The following is an 18,855-nucleotide window of genomic DNA, read 5'->3' as shown; positions in this document are numbered from 1 at the left end:
CTATACCAGCGGCACTCCAAAACTGCTGACATTTTCCTTACAGATTTTCAAAAAAGGTCATCCCAAAATCTCTTGGTTAATATGTTTCAGAGTTTCTTAACTCTTACTGTTAGGAAGCTCTTTATGGACTTCTCTTTATGGCTTCCCCTTATAAGTTAGACCTGACTACTTTCATCCCTATCCTCAGAGCAAAGCGAGAACAATGACTCATCATTCCCAATGATCATTAACAACAGATGCCAACAACGCTATCAAAAATATCACCTTCTAAAGGTTTCATTTGGTCCAAACCCAAATCTTGTAGCATAATTAATCACGACCTCATTTGAGGAGAAAGTAACAGCCTAACAACACTCAAGTATGATGACATACCTGAAGTGACAGAGCTCTTTAAAGGACAGAATTTGCTCTAGAATCTAGGTCTTTGTCTCCTCATACCCTTCTCTTCCTACCCTGAGGCTTCTTATCAGTACTCTTCTTTGGCTTTGATTTTTCTCTACCTTCGTGTGAGAATAAATGATAAAATATTTTCTCTGTCCACTAAGTGCACATTTTACATTTTGAGGTGAGATTCCTTGAAGTTTCACACTTAACAATGACAGATTTGAAACTGTCTAGTTAACGCCACGTAAGGAGGGAGTCGTATAATTAGGACTGATGTTCTTACTACCAAGCATAAGGGGCATTTTTCCAGAATGGATTAATTACAGTAAAGCTTCTCTTAGGAGAGCTTGTGATTTAAAGAAAATAGTTTCTCTCCATTTCTTTCTTTACTTGAAAATTTTCGATAACTTGCTGTGTTAAAAATCTTTAATGTTGAAGAGAACAGGGAAAAAAAAAAATGTGCCATGAGTGGAAAATCTATTTTCAGCATCCTGCTTTTTTAAGTTGGTGAGTGATGTTGGTGATATTGTAATGATGGCGATCCTGAGACTGTCACTAGAGGGGCTTTTTGGGGGTGATGTTCAGTGTGCCCTGAACCATAGTCACTCCCTAGGTCTGGTCTCCCTAGAGCCTAGTGAGGGTTGGAGGTGTATTTGGGGACCACGGAACAGAGCAAAGCTGATGTAATTGACTCCATTGATTTTGACCACTTGAGTATCACATGCTAATTCCCAATATATTTTATCATGAGGGTCATTCTAGAAGATGCACTCATTAAATCATAAGCCTTTTTCCTAGGGCATTTAGAAACTTGTAGGTTTCAGGAGCAGACAGGCCAGTAAAGATAGAGCCCATTTTTGTTGGGATCTCTGTGTAAATTAGTAATGCCAGGGACTTCAGAGATGATCTGATGTTGTTTCCTATTGCACTAAATAGAAAACAAGAAAGCTTAAGTAAATTTTCTAAGGACATCCTGTTAATGACACCAAAGGGGCAAATGGGAAAAATAAATCAAGGAACATTAATTATATGTGAGTTCTAAATTGAGTGGATCAAACCGAGACTGCTCTGGAATTTCAGAGCAGTGGTAGTGGTAAGAAGGTGGTGTCATGGAAATGGCTGAATTGAAGATGGACACTACTTATTTATGCAGAGAGAGAAAGCTGGGGGAGCAGTGCCCCTTTCCTTCTCTCTCGGTGGCAAACTCTTGTTCATCCTTTAAGGCTTGGAACCATTTCTCAAAATGAATCACCCTGTCCACTGTGCTCCCATAGCACTTGGGAGCTATTTACACAGAAGCTGTATTTTGTGAGTTGCAATGTAAGTGCTCTATGGGGGTTCTGCTAACTTACAGGCTCCATAATACCTGGGGCTGCACCTTTCAACCTGTGCTTTCTAGTACGTGGGCTATAGAAGTGAACAAATAATTGTATAATAAGCAATCAGGGTTTTACAGCAGATTATCTGGACAGTGGCTTCGTTACTGATGAGAATTCAGGAAAGGGAAGAATTATTTTGGAAAAGAAGTTGAGATGTGTTTGAGGTACTGGAAGTGACTGTGAGATATTCAAATAAAAAATGCCCAGTCATTAGAGACAAAAGACTTTAATGATTTGCTCTCATTTTGTGCATTTTGGCTTATGAGATTACTTCTAGAATATCTAGGATTCTCAGAAGTATGGCTAACCAAATCAAGATGAATATTGCATAATTTTACATTTCTATATACTTTCTTTATAAAATAGAATTCTTTACTAAGCCTAATAAAGAGCATTGCTTCTAAGCATGGTATGAAATGTTGAGAAACTTTAAAGACATCCGAATACCTATGTATAATTGCAATCATTCAAACCGATCTCCTTAGGAAGGCCCAGCTTGATTCCCAGTTGTAGTGAGTAGGGAAGGGTCGTGGTCATAGATGATCTAATTCCTCTGTTAGGGCCCCCCTTTTCCTGTGCTGTGGCTGTCTATGCCCTTAACATTGCAGAAGAGGGGAGATTCTGGATGATGGAGAGTCGGAGGATGAACTGTGAAAGTTTCTCCCTCCTTGGCTCCCTTGAATCTTGTTTCCTCCATAATTTTGCCCCCTCCCCTGCCCGACCTTCATTGAGACTAAAGGGTCAAAGGAGGACTAAGGATGGCAGTGAAAACAGGGCAAGTGAACCCCAGGAAGTTGGCCCTGAGATTCTGCTTTTTTCTTTTTTTTTTTAACATCCATGTTTTCATACAACTCAAGGGTAAAGAGTCAAGTTAAGTTCATTCAATCAGTTTTTTGTCTTTGAGCTTATTAAATGTGCTGTTGGATAGTGTCATTCAATAAAGGTGCCTTCCCAGGTTGGATGCCTCTTGCAATCATGAATTAGAGCCTGCCATTGGTACCCTATAGATTCGGCAAGTGTTTTTTGTTTTTTGTTTTTTAAATTATGTTCGGTGAGATTCTGCTTTTCTAACAAGCTCCCAGGTGACTGTTACTGCAACTCAAAGACCACACTCTGATTAGCGAGGGCTGACTAGAAGTACTTCACTGCTGTTGTTGTTCAATCCTGTTTTTTGCCTTTTAATGACTGATTTATTTTGCTTATCTTTCGGAGATAGAAAGCACTTCTTATTTGAAGCCTAGGCTTCAAACTTTTATTTAAACTTGCTTGGGCTTCTCTTAAGTAAATAACTAGACTCTCTCGCCACCTTCTGGCAAGAAAAATACCTATAGCTTTTTAAAAAACCGTATTTTTCTCGTATGCAGAAATTTTCCAACACTTTGCAGGAGTAAATTGAGATGAAAACATTTGGAACTGCTTCTATGTACCTTTTAAACAATAATTTGTTTTAAACACTTATTTCACAATAATTGTCTCTATTTTTCCCTCACTTAAGGTGGAGATGATAGTGGGTGTTTTGAAAGTTTTAGAGGTTGGCAGTGCTCTTGTTGGGGAAACAGGAACTGGAATCAGGGACCACAAGATCAACTTTGAGTTTCTCCTCCTGTGGAGAAGATGTGATACCTGGGAGATAAAGTTTACACCAGTACAGTCCCCTCCTCTGTGTTTGAAAACCTGAGGACTCGAGAAATAGCCACCCTCCCTTACATAACTTAACCTCCGCTCTTAAGTGTTTTTCTTGGATGTCCCTGACTCATTAGCATCTTTCTCCCTGAGTCTTATAGACACTTCTGATATCTCTCGATATTTCCTACTTTCATACGATCTCTTCTGAAGGCTCCCTCTCAGGACTTCATTTCCAGGAACTTGGGTTGTATGTTCAGGGTTAAGCAGGTGTTCTGACCCCTAGAGTGATTCTACCTTGTCAGTCCTGATAGTTGGGGGGTCTGGACCCTGGCTTCTCACACTGCTCAATGTGAAATCCCAGGGTTGAGGGGTGGCATGAGTTGCGTTTGACTTCCCAGGGGCTTTATCAGTAGATGGCAAGAGGAAGGGGGTGTCCAATCTGTGGGCAGGCTCACGCTGAGTTCACCATCATCCCATGGCTGGATCTATGCACCATCACCCCAGGGCCACCCCTCCTAAGTCAGGGACAAGTCAACCAAGGTGGGAGAAGGACACAAAAGTCAATAACTTCAAATGTTTGAGTCCCCAAACTTTCTAAATACTTGAGCAAACAACCTCAATGATATTCTGTGATGTACAACTTGGGGATAAATCAAGAATCAGGGTGTTTGGATAAAATTTTAGGCTCCTAATGCTTAGAATAGGCTAGGGAGAGGGCAGAAGGGTAGGCAGCAGATGATCACACATGTCAAAATCCACGCTCAAGATCTTCTTGTCAAGCCAACCTCAACAGATGGAATTAAAACAAGGAAACAACAAATCTGTGGAAAGTCCCTTTTCCCAGTAATAATACTCGTGGAAGTGTGGGAGGCGGGCAGCTGTCTTCTCTACTCAGGCTGCTCTCACTGAATACCAGAGACTAGATGGTTTAATAACAGGAATTTATTCCTTACAGTTCTGGGGGCTGGGAAGCCCACGATCAAGGCACCAGCAGATAGGGGAGCTGGTAAGGTTCCACTTCCTGGTTCACGGAGCGCCGTCTCTCACTGTGTCCACTCGCTCTGTCTTCATGTGGCAGAAGCGATGAGGGGGCTCTTTAGGGTCCCTTTTATAAGGGCACTAATCCCTTCACGAGGGCTCCACTTCCCCCAAGGCCCCACCTCCTTTGAAAGGTCTAGGGCCTGCCTGGCTGTCTAGCTTCTTAGTTTATAGCCAGACTGATACATCAAAATGTCAGTCTGGCTCCCCTGATTAAAACATTTCAGTGACTCTCATTTCCTATAAAACAAAGCCCAGGCCCCTTAGCAACTTAATCCACAACTCAGTTTCGTCTCCCACCGCTCCTGCCTCACGGTTCAGAGACTGAACAGGACACAGTGTCCCCATGACACGTCTGGTGCCTCGTCATTCTCTTCTCCACGTGTAAAGAAATGGTTAACTTTACTCGCCTTTCAAGAAACAGTTCAGATATCATATATGGGATGCCTTCATCTAATCCCCAAACTGGGGCTTAGAGTGTCTCCTCCGGCCACTCCTACTCCTCAGCAGGTGTCTCATTCATTTTTTTTTTTTTTAAGATTTTATTTATTTATTTGACAGAGAGAGAGACAGCGAGAGCGGGAACACAAGCAGGGGGAGTGGGAGAGGCAGAGACAGGCTTCCTGCCGAGCAGGGAGCCTGATGTGGGACTCGATCCCAGGACCCTGGGATCATGACCTGAGCCGAAGGCAGACGCTTAACGACTGAGCCACCCAGGCGCCCGGACTCATTCATTTTGTATTTGCCTCTTTCTGAGCTTCCTGAGTGTACCCATGTGTTTTTTAAGTAAATTAGGTATTCCTTTGGGGTTGTTTGAAGCCAGTTTGAAATAATTATTTCTTAATCTCTTCCTTCCACTAGCTTTTATTTTCCTTGGGACTTTCCTAGCAGCTTTTGCCGTGATCTAGATAATCCCTCTGTGACATAAACTGAGGCTTGCTCGGTAACCCACCAGCATGTTTCAGGCTATAGAAGAGTTACAAGGATTCGATGAAGACTGATAAGCTAGTGGAGCTGATTCATTCTTTATTGACTCTCCATACCCCTAAGTCATTATCGTATTTTCTTTTATGAATAATGCCTAGAACTTCCTCTGGAGAGCAGGATCTTCCCTGTTTTGCCCATCTTTCTCTCTTCCCACCCAACAGGGTGTCTGGCACCTAGTAGGTAAGTTGATGAATCCTGTTTATTTCCCTCTAGAACAATCTACCTGTTTTCTGGGAAATTGTTTTCTCCTCTCCCAGCCTGTTCTCCAACACCTGGAGCCAGAAAGAACCTATTCGTCACTCCCCAGGAATACCCATTCTCACAATATCGTAACAGGCTCAATAGTCAATGAGATGATACAGCTACAGCTGTGCGTATGAGAACCCTCCCGGAGTGTGTTAGAATTGACATGCAACCTATTTTTTCCATTTAGAGAAAAGTAGACTACTCTCACAGAGAAGTGGCAGCTTTTCTCAAGAATAAAACAAAACAGAAAACCAAAAACCCCAAGTAACCTAGACTTGAGGTTGACAAAAGCCCAAGGCTGAAAGTTCTAGCCCATGGACCCTGCACCTCCTTTCCTGCTCACTAGCCATAGGACCTTAACATGAAAGCAACTGAGAACTCTATGTTCCATGTTCTTCAAACATTGTGTCTTTCTTTCCTCCTAAATCTTGATGAACTCTAAGGCGGTTTCATGTCCTTTATCTTTGTAGTCCCGGGGCTTAACATAGTGGCTTGCTCTTTGCATGCCCAGAGAGGGAGTGAAAGCGAGGAGGAAAGGCAGGTGTATGACAGGAGCAGGGAGGAGAAAGAGCAGGAAGAAACAAACTGGCACAATAGCCTACAAAAAAAAAAAAAAAAAGTGCAGCTTGGGGATTTGGCATGTGGCCGGTGACAACGACGAGCATGTTTGAGACTCACTAGCTGTGTAAATGTCTGAGCCAGTTTATTTATTTATTTTTTTAAAGATTTTATTTATTTATTTGACAGAGACACAGCGAGAGAGGAACACAAGCAGGGGGAGCATGAGAGGGAGAAGCAAGCTTCCTGCCAAGCAGGAGCCAGATGTGGGGCTCGATCCCAGAACCCTGGGATCATGACCTGAGGCGAAGGCAGATGCTTAACGACTGAGCCACCCAGGCGCCCCTGAGTCGGTTTAATCCTGTCAGTGAGAAAGAAATGACTCTCTTCCTGGTGAATTAGCATTTCTCGAGCCATTCAATTCTATTGAATGAATTACCTAAGCCTTAAAGTAGCTCATCCTAGAGATCACAGCAGACGTAAGAGAACTGACTTCATTGTGTTGGACCACCTTTTTTTTTCTCCACCCACCATGGTGGATTTAAAACAATGCAGTACTTTTCAGACCCTTGCCGGTTTTGCTAATGCATATATTTTAGAAAGACTCATTTTAAAAGAAATAATTCTCTCACACCTGAATGTAACCTCTGATTACATTCTGACATGTATGGTTTTGCACGTTACCCCTGCACAGCTCCGAGGGCATCCTTCCAGTAGGCTGCGGTGTCGATGGGGCCTCCTGGAGATGGTGCAGCTTAAAACTTGCCAACCTGAACTCCCCTTCCTCCAAAGGAAAAATGTAGATGATTGGGCATCGCCATGAACACACACTTAAAAGGAGCAAAACCAAAATGGTGTGTTCACTCAGACCTTTTGGAGAAATTTTAGTTTAGGAAAAACCACCTCCAAATGACTTTTATTTTATCTTTATTTTATTTTTATTTATTTTATTTTATTTTAGATACCATTCCCTGGTATCGCAGGCACATAGAAGCTGAAATTGAGACGAGCACTCAGCCGTGGCCAGAAGTGGAAAGGAGTAATTAACATTAACTATTCGTATTGCTCTAGGAATTTAAAACTGAAAAATTAATTTTTGAGCAAGTCAGTGTGAAATTTTTTTATAAATCGGTCATTAAAATGAGTCTGGAGTTACCAATTATGCATCAAAGATTACTTGACGTAACCCGCAACTGACTTGATAGCAAGGCGCAGTATGGGAAGAGAATGATCCAGTATTTAGTTAGTATTATGTATCCAAATCTATGTCTGAATTTTATAGGAAGCAAAATATGTCACTTGGTGAAGTTGAAGGATTAGTTGTAATAATTAAGGATAGACTGTTATTCCTAAATTTATAGCAAGCACATGATAAAGCAGAACTTTTAAATTACAGGTTTGGATGAAATGTGGAACAAAAGACCTGCATTGGCCCCTGTAACAACCGGCATAACAATGTGATAATTACAAGCTACACTTTAGCCCTCACGCCCTCAAGTGCAATTTACTGAATAGATTAACAAGGAGCAACAAAGAAAGGGACTAACTTTTACAAAGGCCTATTTTGCACCACATACTGTGTTAGATATATAACTGTTACTGATTCATTTAATTCTCATTATCCCTCTGGAATGTAGATGTTGCCCTCCTATTTAATATGCTGGATTTCTGCAGGATTATAAATGCTCACGATCACCTAATGAGAACACCCACGTTATTACTCACTCAAATGCCGTGCTATTTCTGCTGTCCTAGGATGACTCTCAGATACAGCATAGTAGGTGTACAAACTTGGGAATATTTTAAGAGCACTCAGGATAGCTGATAAAGGAACTATTAATATAAGCTACAAGCATGCCCAACTGATCAAACGTCATTTGCTGAGGCTGATAATGACCTAAAACGGGGCACCCTACGCAGTTTTAAAGCTCTTTTGATGCTGCTTAAGGAAATTATCCTTCTTTCATTTCTTCTTTGCTCAGTTCACTGTTAAGAAATGATCTCCAGGGGCGCCTGGGTGGTTCAGTCGTTAAGCGTCTGCCTTCGGCTCAGGTCATGATCCCAGGGTCCTGGGATCGAGCCCCGCATCGGGCTCCCTGCTCAGTGGGGAGCCTGCTTCTCCCTCTCCCACTCCCCCCGCTTGTGTTCCCTCTCTCGCTGTGTCTCTCTCTGTCAAATAAATAAATAAAATCTAAAAAAAAAAAAGAAAGAAAAAGAAATGATCTCCAGGGGCGCCTGGGTGGCTCAGTCAGTTACGTATCTGCCTCGGCTCTGGTCATGATCCCGGGGTCCTGGGATCGAGTCCCACATCCGGCTCCTCGCTCAGCAGGGAGCCTGCTTCTTCCTCAGCCTGACATGCTCTCTCTCTGACAAATAAATAAATAAAATATTTGGGGGAAAAAAAAAAAGGATCTCAAGAACAGCCTTGTGTTTTCCATGACGATCAGTTCTACAAATGCTAGTTATAAATTACTTAAGACATTCCAAAAATGTTCATGTGAGAACTGTTTGACTTAGGGACATGGAAATTGAAACAAAGTCAAAGTAAGCTGTAACTAGGAAAGTTACATATATCTATCCTAGATAATGAGGAGCCTGTGAGACTTTTGCTTCAGTTAAGAGAAATTATTTCAGTAAAATCACACTTAGCACATACCGTCTATCTTCATATTATGCAAAGATAAAAGTAATCTTCACAGTGAAGTTAAAATTAATGTTAAATGACGTGGACTGACTAATAACTTCCCTACATGGGTTTTTATGTTGAGTGATCGTAAAACCTGTAGATACTGTTCAGTAAGCACTTAATTGCATGCCAAGCACTGTGACGTGCTCCTCAAATGTGATTGCACATAATTCTTGCAACAAGTCTGTGAATGAGGCATTCTTATCTCCACATTAAAGAGAAGGAAGTTGGGCTTACTGAAATTGGAGAACTTGGCCAGAGTTACACAGGTTGGACAAAAGCCTCCTCTGGACATTCAACCTGTATATCAGTGGCCAAAGCCCATGATTTTAACTACTACTTCATGCTATTTATAATTAGGTGATATTTTAGATAAGAGGATTTGTTTTTATATTTTCAATCAGCAGCAAATATTTGGAAATCTCTATTGTCTTTTTAAATTTTTTTTTCTTACAGGGAACCAAAGTCCTGCAGATGTTCATGTGGTACCTGAATCCACGGCAGGTGTTTGATCTTTCTCAGGAAGGGCCCAAAGATGCGTAAGTCTGCAAATAACACCCCCGTGGTCCACACTGGTTTAGGCAAGCAAGAAGGACTTCTGCTGTGAAGTCAAGCTTCATTATTAGATTACCTTCTGAAATATTTTCTGACCATCCCTCATTGACTTTCTCAACCGTAGTCACCTCCCTTAAACCTTCATCTGACGTTTCTCCTCCGACTCTTCTTTGGGCTAATTCCCTTCCAAACTAGCTACACAGTTGTTAACTCAGGGCATATTTCTCGTGTGTTTGCTGTTCATGTGCATGCAACTGTAGATTATTTACAAGTCTGCACTGAGAAAGGATTTGTCCTTTTTCTACCTATGCATGTACAACTTGGGAGATGTACATTAGTGAGAATGTAAGTGTATCTTTGGAGAGTGGCCATATTTGTTTATGAATGTGTTCGTGTATTTGAATAAGAGGTTTGTGTGTGCACCTGTGTCCATTTGAGACAGATTAATTGATTATGCCTATGGATTCCACACCAGAATGGGAAGACATTTTAATTCCTGCTCAATCCCTTTCTGAAGTTTTCAGAAGTTTCATTCTGTTTTTGTTAGAAGTGCTGAAAATAAAGTTTAGACGTAGGTGACATGTATCTTGTATCTTCCCTTTGGTGGCGGTGGTCCTGTATGTGGTGGAAAAGAGCAGGACTATTTCTGCTACTGTGGGATTCCCTTTTTAAAACCCATGTATTAACATAGTTTGGATGTCATTGGATAAACAGAACTTAAGGGATACTAATTATTTTTAAATAAGTAATAATATCAGAGGCAAAGTAGCCAGCTCAGATCATTTCTAGAGAAATAATATTCCTGTATGATATTAATAAATCATATATTTGAAGCATTCAGGAGAACATTAAATATAAAAATTAATTTCCGCCATCATTCTTTTAATCTATGAACTTCTTCACCACTAGAGTTCGCTATAAAACTTCTCTATTTTCTTTTCTGTATTTGGATGGACTAAGGCAAATCTGCTACCCTGGCTTTTGCCCTTTCAGATGCTTTTCTTAAAATCTTATCACTTTGGTTAGACTTTAGGCAGAGCCTTCATAGGTCATCCTAACGAATGTGGCCAGATAAGAGATGTTGCCAGAAAAAAAAATAACTTGATTTGGAAGATGATATTTTTTAGAACAGAGACATTGACAATTTCACTTAAGGAAATGTTTTAGCAGGGGTGCTATAGTTGTGTTTTCTCAAGAGCCAGCATGAAAAATGATCTAATTTTAAGCACACAAATTTTAAATAAAGAAAAATCAGTAAATCTTCCCTCTTTGGGCTGAGGAGTATAAATTTGGTTTGAGTGTTAGTGAATGAGTGGAGAGAGAACTAGAATTGTAAGTGTGTGGTAATGCTGTGGGCATTCTCCCTCCACCCTGTCTCTCGGAAAAGGTTTACTGGGATTAAGAGTGGAAAGTGTAAGTTTGAAAAGCAAATCCAGGAAAAGCTGACAAAAAATAAGGAGGAGACATATAATGACTAGTGGCTACCAGTTAATGAGGATTTTCTTTGAGAAAGGAGGAAGGAGTATGATGGGAAAAGAAAAGAAATTCGGAACTAATTAGGAAAACCATGTGAGTTGATGCATTAATAGGGATTATGGGAAATAAAACTCTGGGACATCCTGAAATCCCATTCCAATGTCAGCCATTTAAAAATGATTTTTGCTGCCAACCTCTGATCCAGTTGTTGGGGTCCATCCCCTTGTGATAACTTGGTAACTAGTTTTGATGACATCATTATCCTCATGATTATACATTTTCTCCAGTGGACATCCCCTCCTCCTCTTTTGCTCATGTTTTCTCTCTGCGATGGCCAGTGATGAGCTCTTTTGTTTACTTCATGTTCTTTTTCCTCTACAGGCTTGAGTTGTATAGGAAAGTACCAAATCTGCGAATTCTGGCCTGTGGTGGGGATGGAACGGTAGGTCCTCAAGATAGAATCAAGCTCTCTCCCTTATTTCTTCCATCTTTCTTTTGCTCTCTGTATGACAGTTCTCTTTATTCATTCCCACCTCACCTCTTTCCAGTCCCCTAAGACCTAGGTCTCTGTCTATGAGAATCATAGCCCATAAAGGCTTAGAAGAGATGTTGTTATTGTCTCCTGGATTCTTAAATTATGTTCTGCTCCCTCAGCTTTACTGTTACCCCTTCCTGTTCTACAAGGTAAGAAGGGAGTCAGATCATTAGAATGAAGGTTATAGATGACTTAAGTTCTTAATTTAAAAAATAACATTTCTTTTGGTTCTTAATAATTGGTCACCGTCATTAAGGAGAAGTATATGGACAAAATTACTGCATTTGTTCTTTTATGAGAGGAGATAAAACTTAGAATACTGGCAGTGCTTTACCTTAAAGATCATTGATTGGTTTCCTTTGTATTCATTTTTGAAGAAAAGATGGAATTCTGCTGAAGTTTAATATTATGGGTATATTTTCCTCTATTTGTCTCATCTGTTTCTCCATTTGCCCTCTACTTATGTTGGTATATTTAGCAAAGGCAGAGAATTGAGAACCATTACATTTAGACTCTGCTGCCCAGTGTCTTTTTCTTCTGTATTTGGAGTCCACTCTCACAGGACCTAGAATTTTTATTATGAACCCTCTTTGGCTTTTCTCTAATCTCCCTAATTAGAATGTTTTATTCTTGAAGGTAGCAACAAAATCTTTTAACTACCTCTCATAGCACTTAATACAGCATTGGATATACATTATATACCAATAAATGCAACTGAAAAAAAACAGAACAGTGTTTCCACTGGTCCTTTAAGATATTCCCTGAAGATGAAAACATTTTTCAGTTGGGAAAATAGTGTTTACCTTTGTCAAGATTCACAATGCACATTATTAGCTTATAAAATTCATTATACAATTTTACAGCTGAGAAGCCAAACCTGTTTCGCTTTATTTAACCCAGTGTTTTCCAAAACTATTTGACCATGGAATATTTTCTGCCACAATACTAATTAAAGTTCAATCAGTTGAAGTGTTCTAGGATAGGCTGGTTTGGAATTTTCCCAACTTTTTTAGTAGAATTATATCCAAACAAATCCTCTGGGAATATATTTGTATTTAGTATATAGTATGTGTGTGTGTGTGTGTGTGTGTGTGTGTGTGTGTATGTATATATATATATGTATATGTATATATATGTATATATATTTGTATATATAAGTATATTAAATATATATTAGTATATTTATTATGTGTAACATACATATACACACACAGAGTGTTCTTAGCTCAGCTGTCCCCAGGTTAGTTATCTTAAAATATAAACTTATTGTGACCCTTTACTACAGTTCTTTTCCTTATTTTAGAATCTCCTTATCTTTCTATATGGCTTCAGCATTTGCTCCCATCTTTTCTCCTTCTCTCAATCACAGTGATAACAGAGAAGTTGAGGCTATGCCTGTTGTCCTGAATTCATAGTTCTTAGCCTTTCTTCATGGCTCAACCGAAGTGACCATGACCTCAAACCCATGTCCACTTCGCATTCCATCTTTACATCTTGGGCTTCACCACTGACTGAGTGCCACCCCTTCCAAATTTCTCGCATCCTCCCGGAGCCTCCTGGCAGCTCGCTCTCGCTTCTCCTTTCTTCGTCCTTTCCTCTTCTCACTGGGAATGTGTAGAAAGCACGTTCTAGGTTATGTGGTTTTGAGGCATTCTCTGCAACTAGAGAAGTATTTGAAAACCTGGGGTTTTAAAACCTGAAGGACAAAGAGAAGAGAGCCGAGTCCAGACACTCGTGACACAGCGGCCGTTAGGGAATCCGGGCCAAGGTTCCAAAGAAAAATGAAAAGATCGAGGTAGAAAGGACCACTCATAGTCTATTCTGTCAAGAAAAAAAAAAACAAAAACAAAATACAAAGGAGTTTCAAGAAAGACGCAGTGGTTATATCCTGAAGGAGAGACTGGAGAATTATCATTGATTTTGGAGACTCGGAGGTACTCTTATGTTCTAGGTAGTTTTTCCTCCTGGGGACCGTATCTATGTTCCTGGCTTTGGTTTTCACATCCTTCCACATAACTTACAAATGCACTTGACATTTATACTCGGGTCCCTTGCAACAGGCATGCTCCTAAGGAAAGTAGTAGATTTACCCGAGGGTTGGTGCATACTTTTGTACTAATTATTTTCTCAATGGTAACCTCTGTAGTTTAATCATTCAGAACCAAGACTTGGCTTATCTTGTACCTTATATGAAACTAGGTTTTATTTTATTTTACTTTACTTGGTTAAAATGGATGTGTTGTGAAAGAGGCCTGGAGTTTATGAAATGTTTCTCTAGGTAAGTGATTGATATTTTTAATCTGATTAGTTTAGAATATGAAACTTTTAATTTTGAGTAGGGGCAGAGTTTCTATAAAGGCGAGGCCTCCTGATGGATTTATGAAGAAAGCTTGCTGGCTTGAGGCAAGTGAAGAATAATTCCTGAGCATGTCAGGTATACATTTGACATAAGGCATTCAGCCTTTACTCGGGGAGCATATCCATCACCGTAGAAGCTGTCAGAATTCTGTCAGTATAGTGACAAGGTCCCAGAGAGAATCAGGAATGGATTTTTTTTTAAGATTTTATTTATTTATTTGAGAGAGAGAATGAGAGAGAGAGAGCAGGAGAGCGGGGAGGGTCAGAGGGAGAAGCAGACTCCCTGCAGAGCAGGGAGCCCGATGCGGGACTCGATCCTGGGACTCCAGGATCATGACCTGAGCCGAAGGCAGTCGCTTAACCAACTGAGCCACCCAGGCGCCCGAGGATTTTTTTTTTTTTTTGACTGATTAGGAGGAGGATATATTAACCCTTAACGGCATTAGTTTGTGCACAAAGTAGTATTTCAATTTGGAAACAAGTTCTTTGGCTTCACTGCTAGTTCTGTGTCGCTCTGCCTCCTTGCACTTTTAAATAACCCATCTCTTAGCACTGCACCTGGAGCAGGTTTCTAACCCTCCTTTGAGACCTTCTAAGTCTGCAAAGGGATACATTTGCCATTTCAACATGCAATCATAGAAAAATCACTAATGAGATAGTTTGTGTTCAATGTGTGCTGTCTTCAAAATTCGGCGTATATTTCTACTTCCATCATCTCCAGTTTGTATTAGACACATTCCAGCGCTCAATCACCGCCTGTGGCCAGTGGATGCTTCAGTGGACAGTGCAGGTGTGGTCTCTTTGGAACTGGTTAGCACAGTCCTAAGGTGGTCAAGTAGTTGCGGGAATTGGATGGGCTTGTCTCACCTTTGATCTCTAGGCTGAAAGAAAACTCCCCTCACTCAAGAACGATCTCAGACCTGGGGCACCTGGGTGGCTCAGCCATTAAGCGTCTGCCTTCGGCTCAGGTCATGATCCCAGGGTCCTGAGATCGAGCCCCGCATCGGGCTCCCTGCTCCGCGGGAAGCCAGCTTCTCCCTCTCCCATTCCCCCTGCTTGTGTTCCCTCTCTCACTGTGTCTCTCTCTGTCAAATAAATAAATAAAATCTTAAAAAAAAAATCAGTGATGATAGTCATTGTAAAAAAAAAAAAAAGAATGATCTCAGACCTTCATGTTTATAAACTAGTTGCTTTTTGGTCATGTGGCGATTGTATACTCTTTCCCTTCTGTGGCCACATCTCTACCTGTCCAGCTCCCCATAGCCATCCCCCTGCTTAAATATCGAAGGGCATGTGAACCAAGACCCCAGAGGCACACATACCCTCCCCTCCTGATGGCTTCTCAAGGTGTAATGTGATCCCGACCTATCTGGCTCCTGACCTTGGTAACTGGGCTGGATCTGCTGGTCATCCTTTGACCATGTTAACGTCTATCCAAAGGCCTGGAATTAAACTACTTGGCCATCCACTTCATGCTTATTTCTTGATCACTTGGCTTCCCTAGGTGAGGATACACCCCAAACAGTAGGCACCTCCGTGCCCTGACTTACTACAGCCACCGCAGGGAAGAAAGTGGTATTTCCCTTTAACTGACAGTGGCAAGCACATCATTCCAAGCCCCTTTCCTCCCAAAGCCTCAGCTTATCTCAATCTCTCTGCCCGCCCCCATCTCCCTCACCTTCTACCTTGATGTCTTTAGGGCTGACTTTAAACATTTCTTTTAACACACAGCGACTTGTAAGCTATGAAGTGCAAACATAAAGTATCAAAAGGAAGAATTGTAGTGTACACATTCGAAAGGGACACCCAGGCATTAAGTGCTATCTTGATGATCTTTCAGTTCAGAAATGTGAGCCTTGTTTCCTTTTGGTTTCTCAATATGCCCATCCTTCACTTTTTGCCAGCATATAAGGTGATGCAATGTATACCTGGTCTGTTCAAAGAAAGTGTCAATTCACTGCTCTTCCCGCCCCTCCGCCGCCTCCAATGTTAGTACATTGCAGAATGAAACTACTGCTCAGCACGCACCGGGCAAACATTGGGTGATGGCTAGGGTGCCCCACAGACAGGTGGACAGGTGGTGGCAGCACTCACCAGCTGGGGCGGCACTCACCGGCCAGGCTGCTTGGCTCAGGCACAGAGCCCTGGAGCCTGGCCTTACAGATCTGGCAGGCCTGCTCTTCCTAACACAAAGGCAGAAAGGAACGCTGCAAACTGGGAAATGATTTCACCCAGTCTGGACCGTTTTCTTCAGTTGTGGTGGAAAAAATGCCAAGTGCTGTGTTTTGCAATTAATTACATTTAACTGAAGGAGTGCTGGATGAGCTGGTGGAGATGATTTGGGTAAATGTGAAAGCCCAGCAAACACAATCCCTGCCACGAGCCTGAAGCCCGGACTTCCCAAAGGAACGGGTTCCTGGTAAGGGAGAGGCCCCAGTAACAGCCTTGGGCCTGAAGATATTTTATATTAGTTTTGCTTTTATAAGGACAGATATAGGTTATTACTCAAGATCTTTTATGTCTCCTGCTTTTGTAGATGTATTTGTTTACATTCTCTCTTTCTTTGCAGCGCTTTTCTGCTTCAGTACAGCTTGGCTTTTCTGTTTTGGATAGTCTCTGGAAGACTTTGTGATTAATGGCAGTCAAAGGTGGCATTGATTTGTGACCCTGAGGTTCAGCTTTAAGTGGAGAGACAGGAAGAGGGCATTTTGCTTCTTGGAAACTGGACCTTCATAGAGGAAGTGAAGAGGAAGAAAAATAAAGCTTAATCATAGCAGCTAATGTTAATTAAGCATTTCCTGTTGTGGGGCATATACTAAGTCATGTCTACATGTCATTGAACTGATAACATAACCCTAAGAGTCTTGGGAACTTGGAGAGATTGAGTGGCTTACTTAAACTTGCCTAGCCAGGGTGTGATGGGCTCTGTTTCCCTCTTCAGCCCTACCTTCCGTTGCCTTTGGAGGAAGCTGGTGTTGAGTCATATAGCTCTTGGATGAGAAAAACTCTTAAGGATGGTGCAAAGCAAAGATACAGACCCACCTCTGCCAAAGAACTATTATTAGTCTAACACTGATGGCATTTGAGAGAATTTCACAACACATCTTGATTATGAAAGGCAGGTGACATCTGATGAGTCCAGGGTTACGTGATAATGAAATACTAAACCTACCTGATTGTATTCAGGGAAAAAGGGTATATTTGGCCATTGGAAAAAGAAGGTAGAATATATTTATGTGGTTCTTAAATCAATTGCTAAGAAAGGGGAAGGTCCTTTCATTCAAATCAGTTCTACATTTTCCTTTTCTGCTTAGGCGAAGTGTGAGAGAAAGAGAGAGGGTGAGAAGTCCCCGTGTCCTGAGGGCTCCTTCCTTTCTGAGGAACCACGGCACAGGATCACATGGATTCTTGGTCACTTTCTTTGAGAAAACAGGAACCCCTTCAGAAGGTTTAAATGAAGGCTGTTATACCGATTAAAGGATTATTGGAAGATACCTCATCAATTCATGGGAGTTACAGAACACTCATTTCAGTCATTTGAAACGTATTTGTATTTCATGCACTGTGGACTAATCCCCTAACCTTCCCATCCATCTTGGTATTAGTGTTCTTCCTGCGATTTGGAAGATTTCTTTGCAGGCTTCTCTTCAGAGGAAGTTATTTTGTTGTGTTTTGTCTTTCCCTTTGCTTTGTCTCCCTCCTTTCATTATTTCTTCCTCATCGTTTGCATGGTTTCCAGGACTCTGTGACTCGAGCGGGTTTTCTGTAGGTGACTCAGGCACCCATCCTGGGGAGATGTCCCATGTTGGAGGTCTGTAAGTGAGCCAGTTGGGAAGGTGGGCCCACCAAGAGGCTTCCTCCTTCCAGCTTCAACGGCTCTCCACTGTCTTTGGGCTATGGCCTCGGGCAGGGCTCCTTCATGCTCTTTTCCAGCTTCTCTCCTACTGGCCAACCGGGAGCCTCGTTCATACGTGGCCTCCTGCCGGGAGGTGTGACCTTTTACTCCCTATTATCAGACGGAAGCTGAACTCCTGGCTTTATCGGCTTGCCATTTTGTGTTTGGTTTGCTTCTGGTCCCTGAAGATTTATTTTTCCTATCATTGTGCCTAGAGTGCAGTGGGTATTGGAAATGTGAACACATGGCATTATCTTTACCAGGAAAAGAGAGCCCTGTTTCACCTGAGCATAAGAAAAAAATTTCTAATTTAAATCCACCTGAAAGAAAGTAGACTGACTTGTGAGTACAATTCGTAAGGGGGAGACTGAGTGTTCATCTCTCGGAGAAGTTCTAAAGAGACTGCCTTCTGTATAGGAGATGTTGGATTCCATTTCCACTGAATTCCATTGTGTCTCCAAGGGTCTCTGGGTCTACACAGGGCTGTTTGCATCTGTAGTCGGTGATCCCTGATTGCTGGGGTTGCTGAGTTTTCATGTCTTGTCCTAGTTTATTAGAGGGGATCTACTTCTGTGTGCAGTTTGTGTTTTTAGCAGCACAGGGCTAACAAAGGCATCAGAACTCTTTAGCATCTGACCTACACTTCAACAGCAAGCCTTGTTAATACCATCTGTAAAAACTAAGAACATGTGGGGTCAGAATCTAAGGAGTCGTCTAGGAGTGACTTGTCCAGTTTGAGGGGGTGGAGGGACTTCTGGATACTTCTTTAGATCTGGAGTTTTAGTTCATCGTATTGGGTGACCATGGTGGTATGCCTTTCTAGAAGGTAAATGCAGTTTTAGGCTTCTTGATGCATGGGCAAGTTTTACATCCTGGGAAGAACTACTGTGGTGGAGAAAGGATGGAATCTTTAAATGGAATCAAGGGACCCGATATAATTCTGACACTGACACTCCTCATTATTTAGTCTTGAGAAAATTTCATGACCTTTTTGCACCTAAGTTAATAAATATGCAAATTAACTGAATTTGACTGAGCAATTTCTAAGGTTTCTCCAGTACTCCAAAGATTCCAAAAGTACATACTGCTGTCTCCAGCATGATCAGGCAATATCCAGAATGGGATTTAGGTC

General features: G+C 41.5%; 1 protein-coding gene across 2 annotated transcripts in view; it reads left to right on the top strand.

Moving 5' to 3' along the window:
- DGKI (diacylglycerol kinase iota) overlaps positions 1-18,855 on the top strand; it is a 431,941-nt gene that overhangs the window by 230,209 nt on the left and 182,877 nt on the right. For both annotated transcript variants that reach the window (XM_021692768.1, XM_044919913.1), the window contains exons 11-12: positions 9,361-9,443; positions 11,317-11,377. In XM_021692768.1, the coding sequence (XP_021548443.1) occupies positions 9,361-9,443; positions 11,317-11,377 (144 nt within the window). The remainder of the gene's footprint in view (positions 1-9,360; positions 9,444-11,316; positions 11,378-18,855) is intronic.

This window comes from Neomonachus schauinslandi, chromosome 12 (assembly GCF_002201575.2).
Source record: "Neomonachus schauinslandi chromosome 12, ASM220157v2, whole genome shotgun sequence".
Lineage (NCBI taxonomy): Eukaryota > Metazoa > Chordata > Mammalia > Carnivora > Phocidae > Neomonachus > Neomonachus schauinslandi.
Note: the sequence above shows the minus strand (reverse complement) of the source record. Positions and strands in the feature narration are given on the sequence as shown.